This window comes from Eptatretus burgeri, chromosome 15 (genome assembly GCF_056783735.1).
Source record: "Eptatretus burgeri isolate ZD-2024b chromosome 15, Ebu_testis_v1, whole genome shotgun sequence".
Classification (NCBI taxonomy): domain Eukaryota; kingdom Metazoa; phylum Chordata; class Myxini; order Myxiniformes; family Myxinidae; genus Eptatretus; species Eptatretus burgeri.
In genome coordinates this window covers 2,789,428-2,809,558 of record NC_140975.1, presented here as the reverse complement: position 1 = coordinate 2,809,558, position 20,131 = coordinate 2,789,428, and the positions used below count along the sequence as shown (strand labels likewise).

Below are 20,131 nucleotides of genomic sequence, written 5' to 3'. Positions count from 1 at the left end.
AAGTGATACTGACCGTGTTCAACAGACCACCCAGCCAGAATCTGTAGCGGACAGTCATCGTCTGAGAGTGGTGTAGCCACGCCACTTCGTCTGGATGCCTCGTCCATGGCGTCTGCGCCAGGAGGTAAGACCACCTACGAAAATTAAACAACAACTACAGCTGCTAGCAACAACAGACGCTTCCAAGGAGTAACACCTCCAGAGTTGATTGGGAATGAGACTCCTTCAAGTTTACCATTTTAAAAGAGGAAAAACTACAAGCTGAACCAAAGCTGTTCTTTTTGTTCAAAAGTAAAAACACTGGCTTGTCATCGATAGGGAGGCCATCTTGGTGACAATGGAAGAATTAATGGGATATGGTTACAAGTGTTCAATTTGTAATTGCTATATGCTTTAACCGACATATACAATACCAGTTTAATCTATAACCTACATGTACCAGCCGTTTAAGCTCTGCTTTTGCCGACACCTGTGTACATACACTCAAATATACACACAACTACGCCTCAAAAATGTATGCACTGATGTGGACTTTATCTCTTACTCGCAGGGGTACCCAGCATTTCCCATTGATGGTCCACAAAGACATTTTTCAATTTTTAAAATTTTCAATTTTTTTTCACCTAAAAAACACTCCTTGATGAACCTCTGAAAGTTTGATTAAGATCCGTTCAGCCATCTCTGAGAAATACGGACACCGACACACACACACAAACACAAAAATAGATCGAGCTACAACAAAATTGATCTACATGCAACAATATAGGAGCTAGATAATGAAACATCTTACAAATACCTTGTAGTAGAAGAAAGCCACCCAAATATGTCATTAAAATGCTTAAAACAATTACCAAAGAATACCTGCGTAGAACGAGGCCGATTCTGAAAACAAACCTCTCCCCACGGAACAAAATCAAAGCCATAAACCAACTAGCAGTACCAGTGTTCCAATATAGCTACGGAATAATAAACTTGCCACAAGCGGAAATCAGAAAACTAGATATCAGAACAAGGAAACTCCTCGCTCTCCACAAAAACTCAGGGCATCCCGAGAATGTACCTGCCAAGAAAAGGAGGAGGTGTCAACCTGACGGGCCGCAATCAAGTGCACAGAGTGACAACTTAGCAGAGTACGTGAAGAGTTCAACAGACTACCGAATACAAATTGTACACAAACATAAACACAAGTCAGAAAAGGTATTTCTCATTCACCTTGTAAAATATTTTTCCAAAAACAGGTGTGAACACAAGATGTCACACACCAAACCAAAACAACAAATACAGCCTCAACAATTGCAAAAAAGACAAAATACCAAACAGATATATTGTGACAACTGGGAGAAAGAGCAGGGGGGGGGGAGGGGAAAAAGTTGGACAAATTGGGGTTTAGACAAAGGATCACTGGAATGGCGAAGAAGAGGTCAGCTCAAGTGGGACGGAGAACGAATCATTATAAATGCCCAAGACCAACGATACGACACGAATGGCTTAAAATAAATAAATAAATAAAAAGCAGGACTGAGCCAATCAGACAAGTGTAGGTTCTGCAAGGTAGAAACAGAAGGCAAGAGCCACCTCCCATCAGGATGGAAAGAAACTCATGTCAGAACAGCTGTACACACAAAGGCACAACAAGATATGTAGAGTAATCCAGACAATGCATTGTGACCGGATATAGTATTTCAGTATAAAAAGGAAAAGACAGCATTACTGATTGAGATATCAGTACCCAGTGATTTTAGCTTAAATAATTCAGAAATCAAGAAAATGACCAAATCCCAGGACCTCAGAAATGAGATCACGACACCTTTGAATCTGAAGAACGTCAAAATTTCACCACCAATGATAATTGGAGCAACAGGAATAACAAAGAAGAACCTTACTGCAATTAAAAAACCATATTACCACAAACAAACGACAATTCGAGGTAGTCCAGGGTTTGGTGACGATCCTGAAAAGAGCCCTCAGAACAAAACTGAAAACAACAAAAGTTGAACAGCTTGGTCCATGAACTGTCATCCCTTACTGAAGCAGAGGCGAATAATTTTGAGTCCTGGGAAGACTTTCTTCCATCTCCTCAAATCCACAAATGGAGATGACAACCAACATACACACACACAAACACACATGGGGAACAAGGGAGACATGTCCCACCCCCCCCTACACTTTTTTTGACATGGGGAATAACATTGATTGTCCCTCCACATCCGCCCCCTTCCCCCAACCACCACTTTTTTGCTGGAACATAACAAAATGCATTGCTCTGGACAATCTACACAGATCTGGATGCAGGATGCTTCCAAAAATGCATCAGCTTACTAGATGTATAAATCAATATTAACTTTCTAACTAGATGTATTAAGAAGTTATCTCTGAACTCAATTACTGCGCTGGTGGCCAGTATTTAATAAAAGAGACCGGAATCAGCTTGTGCACATCATGTTGGATTTCATTTGTTGGAGTAAGCACATCGCATGTGCATGGTGCGCATGAACTGACATAAAATGTGTTGCTCTGTGGTACTGCTAAAGGCCCGGTCACACCTTGACGTTTTAGCCAACGTATGCCGATTTTTGAATTTTTTTTCTAAAACGCTGGCACACGTTGAATACGTTATGGGTAAGTTTTGATAACATTGAGAGCACGCTGAAAAACACTGCCATACGTCGTTGTACGTTGGCTTTAAACGTTATACTTTTTGGTTGTCCTCAAATTTTTTCATGCTTGAAATTTCACGACGTATGCCGGCGTATGACTCACACGTTCCGCTACGCTGGCCACAAGTTGTATGCACGGTCTGCGATCGTTGACAGACGTCAACACATGCTACTTGTAAGTTAATCATAAGTTGAGACACGCCGAGGTAATGTTTAGCATACCCGAAACTTATTTCTAACCTATGATTAACGTGTTGTTGGCACGTTACGCGATCGTTGCCACACATCGACAGACGTTACTTTTAAGTTACTCATAGGCTGAAAGACGTCGGTATAATGGATCGTCCTTGCGTCAGCGTCCACGGCCTCGGCCAGGACACTTATTTGCAGCATTCTTCAAACTTTTCTTTGGCATGACGAGGATGTTCACACTTCGATGTCTAGCTTGGCTATGATTCCAATTGTCCATCGGCAGAGTCTATTTAAAATAGTCGAGTTTGAGCGTTTTAACACGTTCAGAAGAAACGCTTCAAATTTCAAAACCTCAGCGTCAAAAAACAAAGGCGAGTGACAGCAATTTAAATCGTTCATTGTAAACAATGAAAATGGCTGAGTGGTACCGTTTAAAAGTCGTTGAGTGTAAAAAAAATCCAATTGTGGAGCGCAAGCGTCTACTTTCAATAGTGGGGTTTGAGCGATTTAGCACGTTCAATAGAAACGATTAAAATTTCCGAGCGCCAGCGTCATAAAACAAAGGCGAGTCACAGCAATTTAAATCGTTCATTGTAAACAATGAAAATAGCTGAGTGGTACCGTTTAAAAGTCGTTGAGTGTAAAAAAAATCCAATTGTTGAGCGCAAGCGTCTACTTTCAATAGTGGAGATGCAGCCATTTAAATCGTTGAGTGGCAGCCTATGAACCTACCCGTGGACACGCGGACGCAAGGACGATCCATCATAACCCACACCCTCCCCCTCACACTCATCTACTACTGCCAACATGAACAAACTACTACTAATACTAATACTGATACTGATACTGCTGACATGGACATCGACTCAAAAAGGAACTCGAAAACACTGTTGGGTTCCCCTTTTATGAGCAGCATTTTTATATACCAATTCCCAAAACCGCTGGGAACACGTCTTTATATGGCAGTTGTAACCTAGAAACACGTTCATTTATTTTTTTTTTGTCGACCGGAAGACGTCATTGGAATACGTCTACATACGTCGATGTGTGTTGGGACTACGTAAAGAATTGGTTCAAAGCACGTCAAACACAAGTTAGAAATAAGTTTCGCGTAAAAAAGACATTACCGCGACGTGTTTCGACTTATGAGTAGCTTATAAGTAGCGTTTGTGGACGTGTGTAAGCGTCCACATATCGTGTGTAAAACTTATCCCCATCGCATGTGGAACGTGTGTCATACGCCGAGTACGTCGTAAAATTTTGAACATGTTTAAAATTTCTTGACATACTCTACTTACTACGACGTATGATAGCGTACTTTAGCGTTGTACTCACGTATACCAAACTTACTCATACCGTATTTGACGTGCCCCAACGTTTTAGACATTTTTCTTCGGTCGGCATACGCTGGCAAGATCGCCAAGGTGTGACCGCGATGTTGACACTTTCATTTCTACGGCAGTTATGATTCGAATCGTTGTGCGTCAGCCTTTTAATAGGCTACGTCACGACATCGTCGGCGATGCGTGCAACGCGCTATGCCGAAGTTAGACTATCGTTGGGCATCGGTTGTGTAGGCCGACAACAGGTCAGCATTCGTTGGTATAAGTTATCTATAACACAACGAAACGTTGTGTGTCCATTACTAATATGTTATGCATACGACCAACTCGTTATGAATACGTCCGAATCTTAAAAAAAAAACATCAAAAGTTCAACGTCAGCCAGCGTTTTATATACATTTTAATACGTTGCCATCGCTGGCTGAAACGTCAAGGTGTGACCGGGCCTTAAGTTATCACTTGTGCGACAGTACTCATAAGGATAGACATTTCCACTGCAATGCTGTGTTGCTTCAAGTTCTCTTCTAAAGGAACCTCTTTGCTCACTTGGTGCAGAATTTTCAGGTAAGAAAAGTTTATTTAGTCATTGTTGCATTGGATGAATGTATCATTAAAGTGCCAAGGGTCCTCAAAAGGCGGACTGCGGTCCACATCCAGACCACAGGCATCATCAATCCAACCTTGAGCAAATCATAATCCAGCCCCGTCAAAAAGCCTCTGGTGTTTATCCATTCAGACCAAGTTGATGAATGATAAACTACAGAAAGGAAGGGATTAATGCAGGAGGTGATTAACATTTAGATTTAGATCTATATAACAAGGAAATCAGACACAGGAGGAGGCCATTTGGCCCATAATGCCTGTGCTATACCAACACCAAATTAAACTGATATCCATCAACATACAAGTTTCTGACAATTCTTGCCAACATCCCCACACCCATCTATCTCCAATGTCTCCAAGGAATACTCAAACTCTCATTTAAATCTACCCACCTCCACCATTGCTACTACGTTGAAGACGTTTAAGGTTGAAGACCTACATAAAAACCTCAAAAAAAAAAAAAGGAAGCAGTAAACAATGCATCAATAAAACATTAAAATGAATTACTTTTAATAAGTGTTTAATAAGTAAACAATGCATCAATAAAACATTAAAATGAATTACTTTTAATAAGTGTTGTCATGATTGGGGTTTGCTACAGTACATATTGCTTGTGGCAGGCTTATTCAAGTGTAGCAGGCTGTCCAGTTGATGATGAAGGCTCAGAAGATGAAATGGAGGCTGATTCACTTGGGATTTTATTTTTTTTGAAGAACTTCATAACGGAGACTTCAGCAGCTGCCTTCATTTTTTTTTGTTTGTAGACCTCAATGTAACATTTCAGTACATTTTCCATCTCGCTCCACACCTTGGAACTTTTCATGCAGTCAGGATCGTGCTCATCAAAGATGGCCAAGGCTTCATTGACCAATTTGAAACTTACCGTTTCAAATTTCCCATATCAGCCTTTTCAACCTCATGATGTCAGTTGCATCTCAGTCCAAACACTGCCAAACCGAGAATCGAAGTTTCAACAACGATGATTTAACGACTTTCCGTGGCTTCATTTTGATCAGAGTATCGGCGGGGTACTCTGTCCCACTTGTGCCAACGCTTCTCATCAAAAACCTACTGAACTTGCCAGCTGTGCAGATGACACAGTTGTCTCAATGGGATTCTGAAACCGGAAGGGCATCCAAAAATTCAAACACCACAAACAAACAAACTAACAATCAACCACACATAAGTTTGCCTCTGAAAATCTGAAATATCGGCAAAAATCAACCTGGTATCAATGTGCAGTTGAAGAGCAAACTTCTAGAAGAGCAAACCTCTGCACGATTAGCACATCATGGCAATATTTAGCTTGACATGGCTTTGCAATCTGCAGGAAGGATGCCTCAGAAGGAAACTTAAAAATACTTTTGCAGTTACCGGCTGAGGATGATGTAAACCTCAGGGCATTACTGTCAAGGAAGATGATGTTTACAAGCGTAGAAATTCAGAACGAGATTCTATAGGTGTGAGTCATGCAATCCTGCGAAATGTTTGAACTTAAGACATTCAGGGCAATGAGCAGGAGTTGGTGTGTGTGTGCCTTATGTTAAGGATGCCTTTACTGTTGAAGAGGACTTGTTAAGCCTCCACCAAGCATCATCAACAAAAGGAAGATCACTTTGTAAGATGCTGCATAATGTCCAGATAAGGCTTCGACTGCCTATTGAACACCTTAGAGCAGACTTATAATGGAGCGAGCAACATGGAAGGGAAGTACAAAGGCTGTCAGGCAGAAGCAAAGGAAATCCAACTGATGGCCAGTCATGTTATTTACCACCAGAAACACTTTAACCTAAATCATCATGGATGTTTCAGTACAACGTTCACCTGTAAAACCATTCAAATAGATGGCTTCTATTTGATTCAAATTACCCCAACCAGCCAACAAACCCCCATAAATCACCCTCCCCTATCTTCCACATCCTCACCTGTGCCAAACAGTAATTCCTTGGATCCTCATCTTCCAGCTCATACTTATCAAGCATCTCTCGTACTATTACATCGGCAGTGTCTGAAGGAGCCAAACGTGCTGCCAAGGTAGGACCTGAGGGTCGAAGACTGTCCGCAAATATGCGCAGCATTCCCCCTGACAAGTACACGCATTCACACAATGGTGTGATGTGAAAAAGTATAAATGCAGATACGTTTCAATCTGCCACATGGACAGGCAAACTGGTCGAGGGGAAAAGAAGACAGTGGAGACTCATGAGGAAAGATCAAATTTGTAGGATTCGCAACCAGGAATACACCCAGGCTGGTCGATGACACATCGTTCAGGTTCCTTACACGCAATGTGCAGGTGTTGTAACATGACACGAACACTGCCAATCTAATGCATGCATTTCCTCGTACAACACCATATCACACGAGTGTGCCCCAACATGCATGCAAACAAAGGATGTAATTGGAGCCGCATCTCAAACTGTCCGCTTCCAGGAGAAAAGCACCAACACCTCAAAACCTCACCAGAGACCAGCCGCCCGTCTTCCCCGTGGAAATCCTGCATGCGCTTCTCCATACGCTGCTGCCGGCGCCGTTTCATCACCGCATCCGGGTTAGAAATGGTTCGCGTGAAGCTCGTCTCCGGCATCTCCTTGTAGACTTCTTCTGCCAGCTTAGATCCTGTCATGGACCTGCCATAACAAACAAGATCAAAACGGTAATGAACCCTCCCCCCCCCCCCCTGATCTGCTTCACTCTCACCAACCCAAGAAAGGAAGGGGGGGGCGAAGAGGGGTGGAGGGAAACAATAAAACAGATTTCCAACTTAACTGCTATTAATAAAACATGACCGAGTCCTCCTTGTTAGCACCAGTCACGGATGAAGAATCAACTTCTAGATGTGAAGAATGATCTCCCAAAGGGTGTGTGTGATGGAAGGTTAATGAACCCAATCATACACAACAGATCCCTCTTCTGGTGCTTCAACTGTTCTCATTGGTGTACAACTCTCCCTTCCAGCTGGATTCTCATTGGTCCTGTACCCTCCCTCCTTCCCAGCTGTGTTCTCATTGGTGCTGTACCCTCCCTTCCTCCCTCCCTCCCTCGCAGCTGTATCCTCATTGGTGTTGTACCCTCCCTTCCTCACAGCTGTGTTCTCATCGGTGCTGTACCCTCCCTCCCAGCTGTGTTCCCATTGGTGCTGCAGCCAACATCCCTCCCAAATCAATAAAATAAACATCAGCATACCCCTCGAGCAGGCTATCCGAAATGCTTTCAACATCTTCCTCTTGAAGTGACGCCTCCCTTTCTCGACGCCTCTTCTCCTTGTCTTTGTCCTTCTTCGAGAGAGATCTCCGGAAATTGTGAATCACGCCTTCCTTCTCCGGTCGACTTGCTCCATTGCTTGCTGGTTTCTGGGTCGGCAAGGACAGCGATTAGTTACAACTTTGACACAATCACGGCAATTAAAAAGTTTAATTTGAAGTTTTATCCTCACAAAAAAGTAATAATAATAAAAGAAAACACCACAAAATATTAACCTGGATAAAATAACCATGTTCATCAATTCCGCATCCCAAGAATGCAGACCAAGAACATACTCCTGAAAATTGGATTTACAGATTGGCTCCCAAAAAACAAAAAACCCCAAAAAAAAAATTCACCGATTGACATTTTAAAATAAAGTAAATCTCACCTCGATCTTCCCCCGTTCACATTGCCCCCCTCTCCCCGACCCAAACCCCCATTGAAAAAGGCTTCCATCCAAGCTACTAACCTCAACATAAACTTTTTAACATCCGACTGAATATTAACACTTTCAAACACAGCCATCAGGTCATTTGCTTTGTGTCTGCTTAAAGTACGGAATATCATGCACATTGTACAGGGTGGTATGAAAGTCCCTTGACCCCTGTGAAAATGCCCACACCTGCCTGCCTGCCTCACTCCCTCCCCCTCCATAGCATGTGACAACACTCACTGATTTAGGATACAATGACCGATTCTATATTGTAAGTGGCAAGCCTGGTGTTGGGTTAGCAGTTCAGGTGGCTGGCTTGGGATCTAACACATAGGGTCCTGAGTTTAATTTGAAGTTTTATCCTCACTCCTGTTGAATTAACACCTGGTAAGGATGAGTCAGCCTATCATCCTTCTGATGATAACAGGAGCACTGCATCAGCAGCACAGCCGCACCCTCAGCAAATGATGTGACCCGCAGCCTTGTGCTGAATACGAAGGAGGAGGATTTTTCTAAGTGCTGCATAATAAAACCTGAATATTAATAATTTAAAAGTACGACTGTTTTACCGAGGAAAAAAAACAGACTTTCAGGCCACCCTGGTATGTACGCGCACACACATTACGTGTCGGATTGAAACTGCAGCGTCAATCATCAAAAGCACGCAAAAGCCGCTCCAATTTCCCGTTATGACAATACGACTACAGTACCTTCACAGGAGTGACATCATTCTCGTTCTTGAGCACAAACCGTCCCTCTCGATCGTCCTTCGTCCAATTCAGCTGCACGATCAGAGGTTTCTCGTTGAGGCCGAGTCGCCGTTCCTCTGTGGAAAACCGCACATGCATGCACATTCCTCTGTTCATCTCAATCAAGGAGATGGACTCCAGGAACACTCACCAAACGACATACTTCATCAATGCACACTAAATCTCGATTAATTGTATGATACTAAAACAACCAACACGGAACTAAATACAACTCGAAATACAACAACAAAGGGTCCGCCCTTTCTGGGAGGTCTCAACATTTTATATACTAGTGCATGCCCGTACATGCAAAAAAATTTTTAAACCACGAGCCAGAAACAACAACCACACAGGCCATTCCTTCGCTCTCACGGCCACGCATGTACGGGTACGTGAGAGCGAAGGAACGGCCTGCGTAGTTGTTTCTGGCAAGCGGTTTTAAAGTATATATATATATATATATATATATATATATATATATATATATATATATATATATATATATATATATTGCAAGTACGGGCACGTGAGAGCGAAGGAATGGCCTGTGTGGTTGTTTCTGGCAAGCGGTTTTAAAGTATATATATATATATATATATATATATATATATATATATATATATATATATATATATTTTGCACGTACGGGCACGTGAGAGCGAAGGAACGGCCTGTGTGGTTGTTGTTTCTGGCTCGTGGTTTGAAAGTTTTTTTTTTCATGTACGGGCACTCACGTACGGGCATGCACGAGTATATAAAATGTTGAGACCTCCCAAAAAGGGCGGACCCATGGGAGCCCCATCCAACCAGGGAGGACAGTGACGTCAGTTTTGATCGAGGCCCCTCCCCGCTGAGGGAGGTCTATAAACTACAACAGTCTTGAGTTCTTTGGGGGTCGTACGTTCAGTTCTTTGGGGGTCGTTCGTTCTGTGATTGGAGGCCGGAGTTGGTTGGAAAACGAAGGGGTTCCCACTGCTTGGCTCCGCTCACGTCTTGCCCCGACTACTGGTCCCGGTCCACTCAAGCTCCTCCACAGACCCGAACTCCACGACTGTTGGCAGGTGCCGCATGACAGAGCATTCCTTTCCCTGAGACTCAGGTACTCGAAAGAACTGTGACCTCAGCCCGCCTCCCTCCCTGGCTGGCTGCAAAAGTCCTTTGCCTTCAACTGGGTTTATTTTGTCCGAGTGTGTGTCTGAGTGTGTGGCGCCAGTCTAATAAGTAGAAACTGTACAAGTGTTTCCGATCATTGTAAATCTTGCCTGTGAAATTCCCGCGTAAGTCTGCTCTGTGTTTTCTTTTGTAAGTTGCTGTAAATTGTCACACTACATCTTCTTTCTTTCCCCTGCATAACACCCCAATAAACCTGTTTCTGTGCCACATAAATTTCCTCGTTTATTATAAATAAATTATTGTACAAATGTTCCCAGTTCATTTTCGTCTTTTCCTTCATTGGTCCAGCATGGTTCGGATCTGAGTTTTAGCTGGGTCTTTGTTCCCATTAATCTGCTCATCTGAGCCGGCACGGGTTTTATTTTTTTTTTGGCAGTTCCGCTCGACTGCACCCGAACCGGAGTTGGTCGTCGGTAGTGGGAACTCCACTGCAGTTGGTAGAGTCACCCGGTTCGAGCAAGACATTCCGAGGGCGTGGTTCCCTGGTAGATGACACCGGTGGTTAATTAGGTAAATTGGTTCTAGACAAAAAGACCCTACGCTACGCGGTGGAGGTATTGGCGTCCACGGTCGGTAAAGCGACCCGCCGCCTCACGGAATTATCCGAGAGGGACGGCCTACAATTCCGGGAGTCTGGTGGGAGACGACGTAACTTCCCCCACCTGGCGGTCGTTCTCGCCACCGGTCCCCAACAACATATACATTACTCACTGTGCTCTTATTGAATCAGGAGACAGGCGATGATCAGGTGCGGATGAAAGGGTCCATTACACGAGCCTTACCATTCCACATGGAGAACTGAAGTTACGGGTTAGAACGATGACAAACACACGCACGTGAACAAAGCGAGAGGTCACAAGGTTACATGATGGAGGAGCAGTAACGATCCACCCTTCTATCACTACATGACACACCTACCCTTATATCACTACGTCATACATATCATTACATGACCTCGATGATAAACGGTGCCCGGTTGATGATCCAGGCAGTTGGGAAATCAGTCGATTGTTTATAAGTTAAAGTTATAACTTCAAATAAAGTAGCTTTTGTAAGTACTTACCAGTACATAGTGTGTGTGTGTGTGTGTGTGTGTGTGTGTGTGTGTGTGTGTGTGTGTGTGTGTGTGTGTGTGTGTGTGTGTGTGTGTGTGTGTGTGTGTGTGTGTGTGTGTGTGTCATTCTTCTTGGGCCAACGGTGCAGTCATTGGTCTTCCTTTTGATATTACATGACACATCTGCCCCACTTTCACGACATGATTCATCTAGCCATCTATCATAACATCACACATATTATTACGTCAAACACACCACCCATTCAAAACAACATACGAGTCATAATGGTGGAGAGCTTGCTGTTTGTGGAACCACATTCATCCTAAAGGTACCTCATATACATAAAACAGGATCCTTCATGTCCCCTCGCTTGTGCATCTCATCGTATCGTGTGCTTGGAAGCACACCGAAGGTCGTGTAGCGGCAAAGGTGCGAGTGTCAAATACAGCCGAAAAAGGTGGTACGCTACCTGGATGGCATTTTACTCTTATAAACCAACGAAGTGACAGGTGAAAAGGAAACAATGTTTTTGCTGAACTAGAAAGGGGGGAAAATAAATAAATAAATAAAACATAAAAAAAAAAAGTATCCGTCTTCAAAAGCTCATGTTTTGTGAGAAATCCTCTGAAGGAATGTTGGGTCATGGCAGGGACAGTGGAAAAGGCTGAAAGGAGAACAGGAGCACATGGAGATGAATGAAAGAGACAATGATTAAATGTATTATTATCCGAATGCAAGTTGGGATTTATTAGCCTGAAAGCGTCCGTTATGCGAGGAAGTTAAACACAAAGGGGAAAATAATGAGAAATGTTAATTGGTGTGAAGAGATCATTTTAAGTTCCATGATTCACACGTATGGTGGCCATTGTGTGTACAGAACCCAGTTCATAATCTCTGGTGTAAAAATAAAAACGAGGTCATAATGAGAAAAACTACTTGGGGATCCAAAGGCAGCAAGCGAAAACTCGTACCCCGATAGTGAAGGTTTAAATAATTATAATAAAGAGGTTCGCTCATCCTCTTTCCTATTGTTTTCAGCGAGTGCCCCACGACCGGGTTTAACGTCCATCTGAGGGACAGCCCACACATTGACAAATCACCCTGACGTAGCATTTCATGTGCTCATAGATTCCGACTGTAGCTCGTGAAGATACCAGAGAAGGTTTATTTGTTTATTTTTTTTTTGCCAGGAAGAGCACAACATGCAAATAAAACCCAAACCATGATGAAGACTTCATGATGTAACTTTTGGCAAATGGAGCACAACGCTTTTATGAAGCAACATGACAATCAGCCAGGAAAGCTGGCACATTTTTACCTTGAACTAAAATTTTCTCCAAAGTCGTTTAAACCTCATCTTTTGAGGAAGGTCTTTGCCTTACAATCTGTATCACTGACCTTCCACAGACCTGGATAAAAAAAAAAAATCATCTTCGAATGGATGGTAGTTGAATGGTAGTTTTGAGTGTAATGCTTGCATCAGAAGAAGAAATTTAAGCCATGAGGATCAGGATCTGGATTCGGAGCAAAGATTGAAAGATCTTGAGAGAGTAAGCAGATTTTGTTATCTGGGCGACACCATCAACAGTAGTGGAGGCAGCGAGCTTGCAGTTACAAGAAGAACGATATTGGGTTGGATGAAGTTCAACGAGCTTGCATTAGTGTTATGTGGTTAAAAAAAAAACTGCCTTTGAAGTTGAAAGGGAAGATCTATACCACCTGTGTGAGAGCAGTGATGGTTTATGGGTCAGAGGCATGGACTGTGAGATCGGTAGAAGAAGGTCTCTTGAGAAGAACAGAAAGAGCAATGATTAGAAAGATGTGTGGAGTGCAGTTGGTAGACAGAAAGAACACGAAGGAGTTGATGGAAAGGATTGGTCTGAAAGATACAATATTGGAGGTGGTAAGGAGTGGCTTGAGATGGTTGGGTCACGTGCTAAGAAAGAGAGATGACGAGGGAGTTAAGAGGGTATGGAATTTGGAAGTGGAGGGGAAAAAAGGGGAAAAGAGGAAGGCCAAAGTTGAGTTGGAAGGAGTTGGTTATGAAAGCAAGTCAGAAATTGGGATTGGGAGTGGAAGACGCAGAAGATAGAAGAAAGTGGAGAGCTAGAGTTATGTCATGGAAAGAGTGAAAGTCAGCAACCCCCCCCCCCTCCCGTAAGGGGGATAATACTGACTGAAATAAATGATGATGAATGATGATGAATTAAGTAGTTTGTCGTTCATTATTGGTTGTATTTGGGGGAATTAAATAAATGAAAAAGATCAATGTATTTGTCATACAATGCAAGGTATGGGACCGAAACCCACCCCCCCCCCCAGGGAGTACAGAGGACGAGTTTAAATTCACCACCTTATCACCGATGTGGTGCAACAGTAACAAGTTCCTGGATGGGCTGACTGTGTGCCAGGTCAGCACAAGTGAATTATCAGTGTGATCTGTGAAGGTTTTAAACAGCAATGTTGAACAAAGCCAGTGAAGCAAAGACGAACAATCATCTGATTGGACCCAGAAGTACAGATTCACGGGCTAGGGCCTACCTCCATTGGAGTGAACCTCATATAGTGAGTAGCGTGGCGCGGTGAGCATGCGGATGTCCGGGCGGAACTTCTCGGCCAGGGTTTCGATTACATCGTGCGTGGTGGCAGTACTCGCCACTCGGATGCATTTTGTGGCAAAATTCCCAGAGAGCTTGTCTTGGAAGTAGAACCGCATCACCCCATGATAGTCCAGATCCTGTGGCAAAGGGTCAGTGATAAATACGTGTTTATAGCACTTCACCTTGCGCTTATGGGCCCCACAAGAACTGTGCTATAAGCACCTGGATTGTGTCAGTGCATTTATGGTACAAAGACTTGGCTCTTTCGCAATTCCTTCTCAAAAACATCAGAGCAAAGTGACGAGATGGCATCTCAAACATGATGGGCATGGACGTCGCACAGGGAAACGAGGAGTTTGTCCTCGGCAGGGGAGGGAGTTAGGGGGGCTTACGGGAGTACACACGGCACAAGGTTTCTGGTTTAGCGGTGAACAATGAAAGAACGACGGCCCATTTACCAGCACAACACTGCGCGTGCACCATCATAACGAGTCCTAATGGGGAGGAGAATAAAATGTTTAAAAAAATAAAATAAATCTGAACACACTGTTCCAGGGATGTTCCTTCTCCGGTGTGGAGTACAATTGATAATTAAATTATCTTCCTGGTATTGGCTGCAGTACAATCCTCGGGCTGAAACTGTAGCTCCAACTGAGGCCTTCTAAGCGGAGCCTATACAACTGTTTCGGCGGAAGAGCCTTAAAAAAAAAAAAAAAAAAAATTCTAAATTGTTCCTCGCTGCTCCCAGAACTGTTTCTTGTTACAGAGGCAGGTTAATGTTGGGCAGGCATTTCGTGTTGATCAGGATGTATGCAACAATAGCTGGTGTGGCACTAGCTTTCTGGTACCCACTACAGTGATGGGGTGTGATCTTCACACACACACACACCTTGGATTACTGATTTGTGGGGAGGGAAGGTGGGGGAGAGGGATGGGGAACCCAAAAACTAAATAAACGTAGAGCCTGAAGAATCCAACATACAGCAAATTAATAAGGAATATAGTTTGTAGGAAACCACAATCAATCTCTAATCGGGAATGCAAGCGTTGTCAGAGCTCATGGATGCGAGTGATTCCAGTACAGCTCTGTACTAGGAGCCTGACAGGAGCCACTCAACCCCTCGGCCCCTCCGGAATGCCACGAATGGCACTAAAAGCCAGATCTGCAATCTGGCAGAACGAAGGCCGCCGAGGAATGCGGGAGTACCGCCCTGTCTTGCCAGTCCTGTTCCGTCACCGTGCGTCATATTCAATCCAATGCATTGGTCTCCATTCCTATTGTCTATTCTATTGCTTGAACGGTCACAAAACAAGACCAACATGCCCCTCAAGTTTGCCTCGCAGGCGATTAAAGAGGCAGGTATAACAACGGGGAAAAGTTATAATAAAGAAAATAATATGCCCCGATATATATATACATACATACACACACACACACACATCGGGCGTATAATAAAAAGGTAACGTCTTCGACAAACAACCCCTTTCCCAAACATCAGCACAACAGGTATAAGTTTGAATGTGAAGGTACAGGCAAGGCCTCAATCACACAAGAGGAAAATGATCAAACAACAACAAAAATACAATAAAACTACAAACTGCCATTCTGGCTCTGCACAGAGATGGTGACATCATAGACCCCATCCTTTCGAGATGATGTTGAGCTGGCTGTCTCACGTGCAAGTGATCCCATTGCATCTTCCATATTAAAAAAAAAGGCCTTTGGACCATTAGGTTAACCAAGATTGCTCATCATAGACCAAGATGAAAAGCGACAAAAGAGCGCAGAGTTGTTCACCCACGAGAAGCACAATCACGTGACATCAAATGAGGCCGATGTGAGACATCAACCATCAAAACGCGCTGATTCCCATCAAATCGCTGCCAATGTCGGAAAAGTCCAAAAACCACAGGAGTTTAGCCACCTGGCCCATCGAGAGGGGTTGATAACAGGAAACAGACACACAATAGAAGGATGCTTCCATGCAATTCCTCCTTGTGAACAATGCCCAACTCAAAGCACCATCAAGATGGTCTTCGTCAAAAATATGAATAATAATAATTATAATAATAATAATAATGCATTCCACATGGTTAAGCCAAACGGTAATCAGTAAGACTGCTCATGCAGACCAAACAGTGCTTCCCTTACACGATACAAGATCTACAAAATACATACATCGCTCAAAATGCAAGACATTACACGTTGTACCAGGATTATAAAAGTTCATCGATTCTCTCATGGTCAACACCTGCATACGACTGATAAAGGCAACAACTGTGGTCAGAAAAAGAACATTAACTACTTCTGTGATGTACACTATGTCATCGACACAGGAGGCATCAGGTTGCAAATGAAGAATCGGAGGCATTTCCCATTACGAGACAGACATCGAACCAACCGACCTGCATATCTCCCGCCGTGTCACGTGCAAGCCAGCCCAGCCACAGGAAGCTTGCATCATTGAAAACAACACAACGCGCTATGGAAAACGAACGTTTGAACAAAGTGCGAGTGCATTCGATAAACCACGGGCACGGTGTGGTTATCTGTGGGAAATGCTAAATGAAGAAATGCCGTTGGTGGGAGTACACCACGGATGAGATAAGGCACAAGAGAAACAAGTGATAAAACCGAAACACTGAGGAAAGGAGAGAGGGAGAGAGAAGCCACCAAGGGGACAGGGATAGGACAAGGATGGTTTCGCCTGAGAAAAGGCAGCTCACTGCGAGTCTCATTTCACCTCCAGCTCAATGCGAATGTTTAAACAGGACATGCAAGCAAAAGCTGCTGAGAAATGACAGAGTGTCTCTTGTTCAAATTCTCGACATACCAGAACAAGAACCTCAGCACACATAAATATCGAAACTTCTCAATCATCACGACACCACCGATCTGAGTAACCAGCCAACCCACTGTCACCGAGGAACAACCAACCAATGCACCAGTCTGAATGCCCACCAACCAACCCACTGCTCTGAGCACCCAACAACCAACGCATCACTTCATGTCAAATCCACTGAAACCGATCTTTAGCAGCATCTTAAACCAATTAAGGAGCATCCATTTAAATAATTGTAAAACTTGGAATGTCCAAAAATAAAAAAAATAATTTTTTTAAAAAGAACTTGACAAGTAAACACATCAAAACCTTTTTGTGGAAGGCATTGCTGTGCATAAATGAATCAACTACCAGTTCAGCCAGAACCACAATGAAACAAATGTGGAAACAATGTGGGTGCTGTTAAGACTATTCATGGTTAACCTTGAGACAAGACAAACACAAGGTGAGCCATGCCACAGATACAAGGCCTAATCAAGTAGTATTCAAACCATAAGTACTTCCTGCAGTAGCCACAAAGGCCCCGCTGCGGTTTGCCAGTGCAGCCGATGAGGTTCCGGGTATCGGGCCCGCGGACGGCAGTTGTTCGTCACTCGCAAGTGGTCGGTGCCCCTGTGTTTATTCACTCCCGAGACGACACATAGATAGCTGTTCAAACGAGCATAGCCTGATGGTGAAACGGTCATTACGGCGATATGGCCAAAGAAACGGCTCCAAGCAGAGACCAGGAGCACGGGGAGGGTTTAACACCAATAAACCAGCAAACAGCAAAACATGGGGCTCACTGAGTTTGGCGGGCTGATCTCAAACAGATCAAGGCGATTGGCATTCCAGTGGTTTATAGTCTCCGTCAGCCTCCGACACTCATCTTCTTGGGCCATGATGGGAACACCACCACAATGGGTCCTCCTCCTCAGCACACCCTGCCTGTAGACACACACACACACACACACACACACACACACACACACACTAAAAACAAAGAACTCATCATGAAGTATCATCATCATCATCATCATCCCCAAGAAAAGGGAACGCCAGCATGACGCTTACAAACCAATTAGTGATAGTGTTACAAAATTAAAGTGAATGGAAGTCGGGCAGCAGTTATGGCAGCTTGTCGGATGATGAGAAAAGGAAGAGGTTGGTTCGACTTGAGGACAGCATCCATCGTAAGAGGGAGAAAACAGCAGAAGGAACATTGGGATTGGTGGGAAATTCAGAAGTGGCATGGAGAAACAAACACAGGTAGGTGTAAATACAAAATAAACAGGTAGGCACGTGCACACACCTCACAGGGGGGGGGGGGACGGACACGCTCCTCACGGGGAGGTATGGACACGCACCTCACCGGGGGGAGGGCACGGACACGCACCTCACGGGGGGGGGGACGGACACGCACCTCACGGGGAGGAACGGACACGCACCTCACGGGGAGGGGAACGGACACGCACCTCACGGGGAGGGGAACGGACACGCACCTCACGGGGAGGGGAACGGACACGCACCTCACGGGGAGGGGAACGGACACGCACCTCACGGGGAGGGGAACGGACACGCACCTCACGGGGAGGAACGGACACGCACCTCACGGGGAGGAACGGACACGCACCTCACGGGGAGGAACGGACACGCACCTCACGGGGAGGAACGGACACGCACCTCACGGGAGGGGAACGGACACGCACCTCACGGGAGGGAACGGACACGCACCTCACGGGGAGGGGAACGGACACGCACCTCACGGGGAGGAACGGACACGCACCTCACGGGGAGGAACGGACACGCACCTCACGGGGAGGAACGGACACGCACCTCACGGGGAGGAACGGACACGCACCTCACGGGGGGGGCACGGATGCGCACCTCACAGGGGGGCACGGACACGTACATAACGGGGGGCATGGACACGCACCTCATGGGGAGGAACGGACACGCACCTCACAGGGGGGGGAACGGACACGCACCTCACAGGGGGGGGAACGGACACGCACCTCACGGGGGGGAACGGACACGCACCTCACAGGGGGGAACGGACACGCACCTCACAGGGGGGGAACGGACACGCACCTCACAGGGGGGGGGAACGGACACGCACCTCACAGGGGGGGGGAACGGACACGCACCTCACAGGGGGGGGGGAACGGACACGCACCTCACGGGGGGACAGGACGCACAGGACACACCTCACGGGGGGCACAGGACACACCTCACGGGGGGGGGGACACAGGACGCACCTCACGGGGGGAACAGGAAGCACCTCACGGGGGGAACAGGAAGCACCTCACGGTGGGAACAGGACGCACCTCACGGCGGGAACAAGACGCACATCACGGCGCGCACAGGACGCACCTCACGGGGGGCACAGGACGCACCTCACGGGGGGAACAGGACGCACCTCACGGGGGGGCACAGGACGCACCTCACGGGGGGGAACAGGACGCATCTCACGGGGGGAACAGGACGCGGTGTACCACCATGACGTCACCCCAAAACATTGGTCGAGGGTGTAATCGATGATTTTATACAAATAATCACTTCATCAACTTCTTATTCTCAGAAGCAGATCCGCAAAGAATGAAAACAACTCAAGGTTGATGTTCGAATGTGACATAATAACCATTAGAGAGATTTGGGTGTCTGACAAAAAAAGAGAACATGATAAATTATGAAGCAACTCAAGTCAATTTTAACCAAAATATCAAACTATCGCAAAAACCTACCGGATCAAAAGGACGCTCCGACAAGATGTCGCGCTGGGCGCGACGCGCATGCGCACAGCGAATCCACCCGACGACCGGTCAGTGAGGGTTGATTCGCTGTTCAGAGAGGAGGAGGAGGAGTCCACGAGATCGGGGAGTGCTGATTGGCTGCACGAAGCAGGGCGTTCCGTAAGTACAAGAGGAGCTTGTGACGTCAGGATTTTTCTCAGGTATCTCGATGGGGATGTGACGTGTTTGTACGTTATGATATCTGACGTCACGCGCTCATTATAATGTCGTGTGAAATTAGGAAAGCAAATCACAAGGGCCATTTAAAACGGTGCTGGTTCGATCTCATTCTCTTGCTCCATCTATCTATAATTCCAGGTGTGTGTGTGTGTGTGTGTGTGTGTGTGTGTGTGTGTGTGTGTGTGTGTGTGTGTGTGTGTGTGTGTGTGTGTGTGTGTGTGTGTGTGTGTGTGTGTGTGTATGTATGTATATATATATATATATATATATATATATATATATATAT

At 45.2% G+C, this 20,131-nt stretch overlaps 1 protein-coding gene across 17 annotated transcripts in view; it reads right to left on the bottom strand.

The window, feature by feature from the left end:
* The window catches only part of AFDN (afadin, adherens junction formation factor), a 77,947-nt gene extending 58,196 nt beyond the window's left edge, over positions 1-19,751 (bottom strand). For 16 of the 17 annotated variants that reach the window (XR_015051691.1, XR_015051692.1, XM_085857071.1 and 13 more), the window contains exons 1-8: positions 19,618-19,751; positions 17,680-17,821; positions 13,993-14,188; positions 9,185-9,300; positions 7,982-8,148; positions 7,259-7,425; positions 6,721-6,878; positions 14-134 (exon numbers count right to left, since the gene is read on the bottom strand). Coding sequence is in view for 15 of the 17 variants with exons in the window: in XM_085857071.1 (XP_085713197.1) it covers positions 14-134; positions 6,721-6,878; positions 7,259-7,425; positions 7,982-8,148; positions 9,185-9,300; positions 13,993-14,188; positions 17,680-17,821; positions 19,618-19,667 (1,117 nt within the window). In the remaining 2 variants the exon portion in view is untranslated. Of the gene's footprint in view, positions 1-13; positions 135-6,720; positions 6,879-7,258; positions 7,426-7,981; positions 8,149-9,184; positions 9,301-13,992; positions 14,189-17,679; positions 17,822-19,617 lie in introns of those variants that run through there. The other variant, XM_085857082.1, reaches the window with a different exon arrangement.
* Between the last annotated feature and the right edge of the window lie 380 nt (positions 19,752-20,131).